The 10,584-nt window shown below is 51.9% G+C and overlaps 1 protein-coding gene across 5 annotated transcripts in view; it reads left to right on the top strand.

Moving 5' to 3' along the window:
• The window catches only part of LOC140454042 (aryl hydrocarbon receptor nuclear translocator-like), a 52,265-nt gene that overhangs the window by 33,506 nt on the left and 8,175 nt on the right, over nucleotides 1-10,584 (top strand). For 2 of the 5 annotated variants that reach the window (XM_072548997.1, XM_072549000.1), the window contains exons 14-19: nucleotides 2,450-2,510; nucleotides 3,129-3,234; nucleotides 4,184-4,286; nucleotides 5,741-5,882; nucleotides 9,200-9,368; nucleotides 10,277-10,416. In XM_072548997.1, the coding sequence (XP_072405098.1) occupies nucleotides 2,450-2,510; nucleotides 3,129-3,234; nucleotides 4,184-4,286; nucleotides 5,741-5,882; nucleotides 9,200-9,368; nucleotides 10,277-10,416 (721 nt within the window). Of the gene's footprint in view, nucleotides 1-2,449; nucleotides 2,511-3,128; nucleotides 3,235-4,183; nucleotides 4,287-5,740; nucleotides 5,883-9,199; nucleotides 9,369-10,273; nucleotides 10,417-10,584 lie in introns of all 5 variants that reach the window. The other 3 variants (XM_072548995.1, XM_072548998.1, XM_072548996.1) reach the window with 2 other exon arrangements.

A 10,584-nucleotide genomic window follows, 5' to 3' on the forward strand; every position in this document is an offset into this window, starting at 1 on the left:
CCTATCTCTCTCAATGAGATCCCCACTCATTCTTGACTCCAGTGGGTAGAGTCCTAACCTGTTCAACCTTTGCTTCTAGGACAGTTCCCCCCCCCCCCCCCCCCTCCCCCATGCCAGAGATCATCCTGATGGTCTGAGTCCTTCTCCATGTTACAGTTTGCTTTGACCTCAGTGGCTCTGAGAAAGTGAGGACTGCAGATGCTGGAGAGTCAAAAGTGTGGTGCTCTAAAAGCGCAGTAGGTCAGGCAGCATCCGAGCAGCATGTGAGGCGACGTTTTTGGGTATCATTCATCGGAGGGTCAGTGTGGACTTAGAATCGTACAGTGCGGAAACAGACCCTTCGGTCCAACCCGTCCATGCCAACCAGGTGTCCCAACCCAATCTAGTCCCACCTACCATCACCCAGCCCATTACCCTCCAAACCCTTCCTATTCATGTCCCCATCCAGATGCCTTTTAAATGCTGTCATTGTACCAGCCTCCACCACTTCCTCTGGCAGCTCATTCCATACACCTACCACCCCCATGTGGAAAAAGTTGCCTCTCAGGCCTTTTTTTTTAATATCTTTCCCCTCTCACCCTAAACCTATGCCCTTACTTGTCCTAGACTCCCCCACCCCAGGGAAAAGACCTTGTCTATTTACCCTATCCATGCCCCCTCGTGATTTTACAAACCTATAAACCTCAGCCTCCAATGCTCCAGGGAAAACAGCCCCAGCATGTTCAGCCTCTCCCTGTAGCTCAAACCCTCCAACATCCTTGTAAATCTTTTCTGAACCCTTTCAGGTTTGACAACATTCTTCTGATAGGAAGGAGACCAGAATTGCACACAATATTCCAACAATGGCCTAAAGAATGTCCTGTACAGCTGCAACATGACCTCCCAACTCCTGTACTCAATACTCTGACCAATAAAGGAAAGCATACCAAACACCTTCTTCACTATCCTATCCTCCCTGTGACTCCACTTTCAAGGAGCTATGAACCTGCACTCCAAGGTCTCTTTGTTCCCTAGGACCTTACCATTAAGTGTATAAGTCCTGCTAAGATTTGCTTTCCCAAAATGCAGCACCTCACATTTATCTGAATTAAACTCCATCTGCCTCTCCTTGGCCCATTGGCCCATCTGGTCCAGATCCTGTTGTAATCTGAGGTAACCCTCTTCGCTGTCCACTACACCTCCAAGTTTGGTGTCCTCTGTAAACTCACTAACTATTCCTCTGCTCACGTCCAAATCGTTTATATAAATGACAAAATGTAGAGGACACAGCACCGATCCTTGTGGCACTCCACTGGTCACAGGCCTCCAGTCTGAAAACAACCCTCCACCACCACCCTCTGTCTTCTACCTTTGAGCCAGTTCTGTATCCAAATGGCTAGTTCTCCCTGTATTCCATGAGATCTAACCTTGCTAACCAGTCTCCCATGGGGAACCTTGTCGAACGCCTTACTGAAGTCCATATAGATCATGTCTACTACTCTGCCCTCATCAATCCTCTTTGTTACTTCTTCAAAAAACTCAATCAAGTTGGTCACCGGTCTATAGTTCCCTGGCTTGTCCTAACTACCCTTCTTAAGAAGTGGCACCACATTAGCCAACCTCCAGTCTTCCGGCACCTCACCTGTGATTATCGCTGACACAAATATCTCAGCAAGAGGCCCAGCAAGCACTTCCCTAGCTTCCCACAGAGTTCTGGGGTACACCTGATCAGGGATTTATCCACTTTTGTACATTTCAACACATCCAACACTTCCCCCTCTGTAATTTTGACATTTTTCAAGATGTCACCATCTGTTTCCCTACATTCTATATCTTGCATGTCCTTCTCCTCAGTAAACACTGATGGGCTGAAGGCCCTGTTTCCACACTGTAGGGATTCTATCAATGTGCAAACTCCACACAGTCAGTCATCCAAGGTTGGAATCAAATCGAGTTCATCACTCATTCCTGATGAAGAGTGTCTGCTGGAAATGTCGACTCTCTCTTGCCCCTTGGATGCTGCATGACCGGCTGTACATTTCCAACACCACATTCTTTGGCCGATATGGCTGTTGTTTCTCTTCCATTATAAAAGAGACCACACTTCCAAAAAGTATATAGACAGCTTTACTCTGTTTTATACCCCCAAAACATTGGATTGTTTCATTGGTTTTAATATTATTCAAATTTGATTGGATTTTGGTATCTTGGGGCATAATTTTAAAGTGGCTGAATTAGAATTTCTTGCTTTCTCATGGCAACTCCCCTGCAGCTATTTGTTTCCCAAGTGGTACATTCTTGCTTTGTTCAGGATTCTGTGTGCTTTGTCAGTCCTTGCTAGCTTTTCAGCTCTCTTAAAGGCACAGTACACCTCTGCACCTTCATAACATGATGTTTGCATGAATGACTTCGAGGTATGCTATTCTGTCCTACGTTGAAGCAAGTGATGGACATGAATTTGTTCCCACAGGCACCTGCAGCAGCCTGCTGCCATCGCTGGGCAAGAAGACCTCAGCTATGAGCATTCCCAGGTAAATGAATATCGGTGTCAGACTCCAACCCTGGCCATCTCCGACTTCTTATTAGCTTCCCAGCGGATGCTGGTCGCAGCCGTCCCGTCGCTGCCACCGCCTCCCTGATTTTTGAACGAGGCTGTCGGGTAGACCAGGCACTTGGAGTGTAGCCCATGTCTCCCATCTGGCTCAGGAAGGCCCCGTCGCATCTGTGCTGGCCCTCCGAACGAGGGCTGCTTCCCCCCCCCCCCCCCCCCCCCCCCCATCCCCCGGTGTGACCAGAGAGGAAGAGCCATCAGCAGGGAACTTCCTCCCCAGAAGCCTGGCTCTGACCAGCGCAGCCTCCTGTTCTTACACTGAGTCCTGCCTGCACTCGACCGCGTGCTTCAGGGAATCGAACTGGGGCTGGGGGAGCGGGAGGTGGTTGACTTCCCCCATTTCCTCTCTCCGGCAGCTACACCGGAGGGCTGCCAAAAAGGGCTGACATGATACAGGTCCATCCGCCTGCGTCCCAGCCGTCCCCGAGCGACGTCTCCCTACGGTTGTTCGACTTGTTTTGTTCTTTGGGGGCAGGGGAAGCAGGTGGGCACGTTGACCACGCTTTGAGCCGGCCATGATTTAATCTGCTCCTCCTAGGTTGCCGCACCGTCGGAGCACACAAAACCGATCAGCAAAGCAGAGCCCCTGTACAGTCAGGAAACCGACCCGCGCTACACCGAAATCTACTCTGCCCTTCCCACAGGCAAGCAAGCCGCTCGGTGGCCTCTCTCTCTCTTGTTGGTCTTGTTAAATGTTTGAGAGTGGTGGGGCGATTGGGGTGGGGGTGATGTTGTCACAAGGGAGATGGAGCGATGCAGCTTTGGGAGTGAAGCATTAAACTAACCCCCCCCTCGTAATTCTTACACCACCTGTGTTTGGAAGAAGAGCATAGTGGGTGGGTGTTTTTGGGAGTGGGGGTCATAGGCAGTTCTCTCTAACGGACTGGGGGCAGATGTTTGCCCTTTGACCTACATTGGGTCATCTGTGGTCATTACAGCAGCGCTCCTCGCAGGAGCTTGCTTTCTGCAAATTGGCTGTTGCACTCCCTTCGCCACAGCCAGTTCTAATTCACCCGCAGGATGTCTGTAGCTGGGCTAGCATTGACTGCCAGAGGTACTGTGGGTCTGGAGTCACATGTAGGCCAGACCAGGTAAGGAAGGCAGATGAACAAACAACAGTAGACGCACTTGATGTTGTGCCAGCCTTTTATCTTACTCTAAGTTCAAACTAACCTACATTCACTTCATTAGCGTCCATGTGCCTCTCCAAGAGTCGCTTGAACGTCGCTGGCGTATCTGACTCTAGTACCACCGCAGGCAATGCATTCCACACCCTAAGGGACATTAGTAAACCAGATGGGTTTTTTCCAACAATCAACAAGGAATTCATGGTCACCATTAGACTCGTAATTCCAGAATTTTATTGAATTCAAATTCTGCCATAGTGGGATTTGAACTCTGGTCCCCAGAACGTTAGCTGTGTCCACACTAAAGTCCAGAGGTGATAGCACGAGGGCATCGCTTCCTGTTTTTATCTGTTCTTGTTTGTGTGAAGTGTCTCGGGAAGTCAGATGGCCTACGGAGTACTCCGTTCTGCTGCAGTCAGTCAGTTGATGGGTGTGTGTTGACTATCATTTCCTTGCCTTGATGCAGCTGAACAGAGTAAGGTGATTCCCTCGACACCGGGTACCGGGACCCAGCAGATCTTCCAGCAGGGGACCACCTTCCCATCAGCACGGCCCGCACAGAACTTCAGGTACCTGTTGTGTCCCGCGGTAGACTGATGTGCCGAAAAGCCGAATGTGCTGTCTTGGAATCGTAGAATCTCTGCAGCGCGGAACCAGGACGTGTGTTCCATTGGGTCCGCGCCAAACCTCTGAAGACCATCCCACCCTTTCCCAAAGCCTGCATTTTCCCATGGCCGATCCACCCTAACCTGCACATCCCTGGGCACTATGGGACAATTTAGCATGGCCGATCCACCCTAACCTGCACATCCCTGGGCACTATGGGACAATTTAGCATGGCCGATCCACCCTAACCTGCACATCCCTGGGCACTATGGGACAATTTAGCATGGCCAATCCACCCTAACCTGCACATCCGTGGGCACTACGGGACAATTTAGCACGGCCAATCCACCCTAACCTACACATCCCTGGGGCACTATGGGACAATTTAGCATGGCCAATCCACCCTAACCTGCACATCCCTGGGCACTATGGGACAATTTAGCATGGCCAATCCACCCTAACCTGTACATCCCTGGGCACTATGGGACAATTTAGCATGGCCAACCCACCCTAACCTGTACATCCCTGGGCACTATGGGACAATTTAGCACGGCCCATCCACCCTAACCTGCACATCCCTGGGCACTATAGGACAATTTAGCATGGCCAATCCACCCTAACCCGCACATCCCTGGGCACTATGGGACAATTCAGCATGGCCGATCCACCCTAAACTGCACATCCCTGGGCACTATAGGACAATTTAGCATGGCCGATCCACCCTAACCTGTACATCCCTGGGCACTATGGGACAATTTAGCATGGCCAACCCACCCTAACCTGTACATCCCTGGGCACTATGGGACAATTTAGCACGGCCCATCCACCCTAACCTGCACATCCCTGGGCACTATGGGACAATTTAGCATGGCCGATCCACCCTAAACTGCACATCCCTGGGCACTATGGGACAATTTAGCATGGCCGATCCACCCTAACCGGGGTCCCATGCAGTCACAATTCAGTCTGCACACAGGCAGTCACCTGAGGCTGGAATCTAACCCGGGTCTCCGGCACCATGGGGTAGCGGTGCTAACCACTGTGTAGCACAAGTCACACAACACCAGTCTTCACCTGATGAAGGGGCAGTGCTCTGAAAGCATGTGATTTCAAACAAACCTGTTGGACTCAAAGCTGGCGCCGTGTGACCTCTAACCTTGTCTGCGCCAGTCCAAGACTGGCACCTCCCGATCAGAGGAGAATGAGCTGAACTTCTCCGTCCGCGAACGGAAGCCCCTCCCCAAACCGTTTCGTACAGGTCAAATCTCCCTCCATAGCCCCCTTTGTTGGTCCCGAAACGCGTGGAGACTGTAGCGACGGTACGCGGGGGAGGGTGGGGGGTGCTGGTGTCTTGTGCCGCGCCGCGCCGCAGCGTCTTGCCTCTGCTCCTGACCGCTCCTCCTCCCTTCCCCACCAGCTCCACCATGGTGGCTCCTGTGAACATTGTCCAGCAGCCGGCATCGGCAGGGCAGATCCTGGCTCAGATCTCGCGGCAGTCGGTCAGCGGTCAAGTTACCGGCAACACCTGGAGTGGAAGCCGCCCGCCGTTCCCAGCGCAGGTTTGGATGCCTTTTGTTTTCAAAAAAAAAAGAATTTCCTGGTGAGCTTCCGGCATCGCGCTATTGTTTGTTTTTGTGTCCCTGCCTTCCCGATCCCCGTAACCTTGCCTTGGGATCACAGGATTGTGAAACGTGATCCCAAGTTGGTTCGCTGATTGTGGGAAAGGCTGAACAGGCTGGGGCTGTTTTCCCTGGAGCGTCAGAGGCTGAGGGGTGACCTTATAGAGGTTTATAAAATCATGAGGATACACTGATAGGGTGAATAGACAAAATCTTTTGCCTGGGGTAGGGGAGTCCAAAGTTCGAAGGGCCCTGGTGTAAGGTGGTAGGGGAAGGATTTAAAAGGGACCTGAGGGGCAACGTTTTCACACAGAGGGTGGTACGTGTATGGAATGAGCTGCCAGAGGATGTGGTGGAGGCTGGTACAATGACAACTTTTAAAAGGCATCTGGATGGGGACATGAATAGGAAGGGTTTGGAGGGAGATGGGCCAAGTGCTGGCGTGTGAGGTTAGATTAATGCAGAATGTCTGGTTGTCACGGACAAGTTGGACCGAAGGGTTTGTGTCCATGTACATCTCTGTAACTCTGCGGGGATCGCAGGCTAGACTTGCCCTACCCTGGGGAAAGTTGTGGTGAGTCACCGCTTAGAACAGAGTGGTGTGTAGATGCACCTTCCTAACGGCACTGCAGGACTTCCTGGGTTTTGACTCCTGAGCAACCAAGGGGCGGCTGACATACGTTCAAATCTGGGTGGTGCTTGGCTGGGATTGCGTTCTCTTGCCTCTGCTGGCCTTGCCCCTGTAGAGGGTAGAGGTCCTGGGTTTGGAAGGTGCTGTCTTGGCTTGATGGTACACGCTGCTGCTACTGCTGCAGTGAGGGAGGGAGTGGTAGTTAAAGGTGGTGGATGGCGTTACAATGGAGCCGACTGCTTTGCTTTTGTCCTGGATGGTGTTGAACCTCCCGATTGTTGGAGCTGCCACCCTTCCAGGCATGTGGGGTGTATTTCCTCACGCTCCTGACTGACTGACTGACTGACTGGTGCCTTGCTCGCAGTGGATTCTGGATTAACTCCTGCGGTTTTTGCAAGTCAAAGGTCCTCGCTGGCTGCTGGTGCCACCAAGGAAGCCTTGAGAATCAACAAGTGCCGAAGGAGACCATTCGGCCCGTTAAGACTGCACCGATCCTTGAAGAGCACCCCACCCAACCAACATGTAATGGGGCTTTTATTAGGGCTGTTTAGATTGCATCCGAGGAGCAGGCAAATCGACATTTCGGGCAAAAGCCCTTCATCAGGAATGGCTGACCCACATGACCTGCACATCTTTTAAATTGTGGGGGGGGAAAAAAAAAACAGAGTACTTGGAGGAAACCCACGCAGACTTGGAGAGGATGTGAAAACTCTGCACCAGCAGTCACCTGAGGCTGGAATCGAACCTGGCTCCCTGGCGCTGTGAGGCAGCGGTGCTAACCACTGAGCTACCGAAATCGACTGGATCTGGTGATTTCGGGTCTGGTGTCATATCTTTGCAGGAGGCAAATTTAAGGCGATTTAGCCATGAGTGGGCAGTGAAGATGGTTATCTAAGATTACAAAGGGATAGTAAGGACTGCAGATGCTGCAAGTCAGAGTCGATAGAATGTGGAGCAGGAAAAAACGCAGGTCAGACAGCATCGGATGAGAACTAAAGTCGATCTTGATTAATTGGGTCAATGGGCTGAGGAGTGGCAGGTGGCCTCTAATTTGGGTAAATACAAGGTATTGCGTTCTGGTCAAACAGACAAGGGCAGGCTTTATAGGTTGTGTTGTAGAGCAGAGACCTAGGGATTCAGGTACATCGTTGTTTAAAATGTGTATGGCAGGGTGGTCAAGAGGTGTTTAGCACGCTTGTCTTCATTACTCACTCTTCGAGTCTAGGAGTTGGGACATCCTGTTGAGGATGTGCAGGACTTTGAGGCCAGTTCAGTTCTGGCCACTCTGCCATGGGAAGGATGTTATTAAGCTGCAGAGGGTTCACCGTGGGTGGCACGGTGGCACAGTGGTTAGCACTGCTGCCTCACAGCGCCTGAGACCCGGGTTCAATTCCCGCCTCAGGCGCCTGACTGTGTGGAGTTTGCACGTTCTCCCCGTGTCTGCGTGGGTTTCCTCCGGGTGCTCCGGTTTCCTCCCACAGTCCAAAGATGTGCAGGCCAGGTGAATTGGCCATGCTAAATTGCCCATAGTGTTAGGTAAGGGGTAAATGTAGATGTAGGGGTATGGGTGGGTTACGCTTCGGCGGGGCGGTGTGGACTTGTTGGGCTGAAGGGCCTGTTTCCACACTGTAAGTAATCTAATCTTAAAAAAAAAAGATTTACTGGGAATGGAGGGCTTGACCTATTTAAAAATAGGCTGGGACTTCTTTCAGTGGAATGTGGGTGGGTTGTGAGGTGACCTTTTTTCATAGAGGTTTAGAGGGGTATAGTTAAGGCGAATGACAAAGGGCTTTTCCAGAGGGTCGGGGAGGTAAATTCAAAACTAGTGCGTCCATTTTTTTAATGTGAGTCTAGAAAGGGATTTAAAAAGGACATGAGGGGCCTTTTTTGTTTTTAGAGGGTGGTTTGTGTGTGGAATGAAATCCCAGTGGACGTGGGTACAGTTAAAACGCTTAAGACATTGAAAAGAAAAGGTTTGGAGGGATATGAGCCAGGAGCAGATGGGTGGGACTAGTTTAGTTTGGGATGGTGGTTGGCATGGACTGGTTGGGCCGAAGGGTCTGTATGACATGAGGATTTGAGCTATAGGGAGAGGTTGAACAGGCTGGGGCTGTTTTCCCTGGAATGTTGGATGCTGAGGTTATAGAGGTTTATAAAATCATGAGGGGGCATAGATAGGGTAAATAGGGCAAGGTCTTTTCCCTGGGGTGGGGGAGTCCAGAACTAGAGGGGCATAGGTTTAGGGTGAGAGGGGAAAGGGACCTGAGGGGCAATTTTTTCACCCAGAGGGTGGTGCGTGTATGGAATGAGCTGCCAGAGGAAGTGGTGGAGGCTGGGACAATGACAGCATTTAAAAGGCATCTGGTTGGGGACATGAATTGGAAGGGTTTGGGGGGAGATGGGTCAAGTGCTGGCAGGTGGGACTAGATTGGATTGGGATATCTGGTCAGCACGGACGCATTGGGCCGAAGGGTCTGTTTCTGTGCTGTACATCTCTCTGACTGTATGAACTGGCAGCGGGGTTTCCTGTGATGGTGACGCTGTGAGATGAGTCACCATCCCGCCCCATGGCCTTTCTTCCCCCCCCCCCCCCCCTCCTAACCACCTTTCTTGTGTGTCCTTCTAGCAGATAGCAGCCCAGGGGGCAAAGACGCAGTCGCCCCAGTTTGGCATGGCAGCCAACCGGAGTTTCACGGCTAACACTGCTTCCTTCAGCCCCCTTGCCAGCCCTGTAGCCACGTCCACGGCAGGAGGCACCGCCTACCCGTCCCTTGCTAACCGCACGTCTGCTTTCGGTAGGTAACCAACCTCGTTCTTAGAACATAGAGCTAGAACAGGCCCTTCGGCCCACTGTGTTGTGCCGAGGATTATAATTCTCTTGCCCCGCTCCGCTCCGTGTTTCCGAGTTGCAGAGAGAGGAGCAAACCCCCGCCCCAACTGAATGCCATTCACTGTCTCCCTCCTGACCCCACACCATGGCCAGCGAGTATGGATTAGCCCCGACTGCTTCGATATTTGGCAATCTTACATTCCATCCTGATGAGTTTGAGACAGAAAGCATCTCTGGTGAAAGATGTGGTGCTGGAAAAGCGCAGCAGGTCAGGCAGCAGCTGAGGAGCGCGAGAATCGACGTTTCAGGCATAAGCCCTTCTTCATTCCTGCGCTTTTCCAGCAACACATTTTTCAGCTCTGATCTCCAGCATCTGCAGTCCTCCCTTCGTCCTCCTGTGCATCTCTGGTGCCTGTTCTCCCCTCAAGACCCCCCCCTCACAAAAACCGCATGTTGGTGCCTGCCCAACTCACACTGAAATAGAGAGGCTGGTGGCAGAAAGCTGGGATGCCTCATAAAGGCCAGCACCGATCCCGTCGGGCTGAATGGCCAGATACTACACGATTTAACTACGGACTGGGCCGATTTTCGATCGGCGTTCCTTTTGCTCTCCTGTTGTGTTGCTTCCGTACCCGTGTTGCGAATCGTTATTTTTCCCTCTCTAATGACCCCCTACAGTCCTCGTGAAGACCGTGTGTGTGTGTTTCGTTCTGCCCCACGAGTGGAAATGCTGCCTTCGCTTTTAATAAAGAGTGAGCTTTATTTATTTGTTTGTTTATTTATTTATTTTTCTTTCTCTCTCTCTCTCTCTCTCTCTCTCTCTCTCTCTCTCTCTCTCTCTCTCTCTCTCTCTCTTCCCAAAACCTTCAGCAGCTGAAGCTGGGCAGGCAGGCTCACCGTTCCAGAGTCGGCCCACCGACGGAGGCTCTGTGTGGCCTCAGTGGCAGGGTCAGCATCACTCCCAGGCGTCCAGCGAACAGCACGCACAGCAGAGCCAGCCCGAGGTGTTTCCGGTGAGCAGCCCTCGCTGCGCGTACAGCCTACCGAGCAAATAGGCGGGGCAGATTGAAAAGAGGTTTGAAATCACAGGAGTGGGGGGGGGGGGGTTTGCAGGGGTGCACGACATGACTCTGGGGGGGAGCCAGTGTTGGACCGGGGTGGACAGGGTTAAAAAGCATCCC

The sequence above is a fragment of the Chiloscyllium punctatum genome, chromosome 28, assembly GCF_047496795.1.
Source record: "Chiloscyllium punctatum isolate Juve2018m chromosome 28, sChiPun1.3, whole genome shotgun sequence".
Lineage (NCBI taxonomy): Eukaryota > Metazoa > Chordata > Chondrichthyes > Orectolobiformes > Hemiscylliidae > Chiloscyllium > Chiloscyllium punctatum.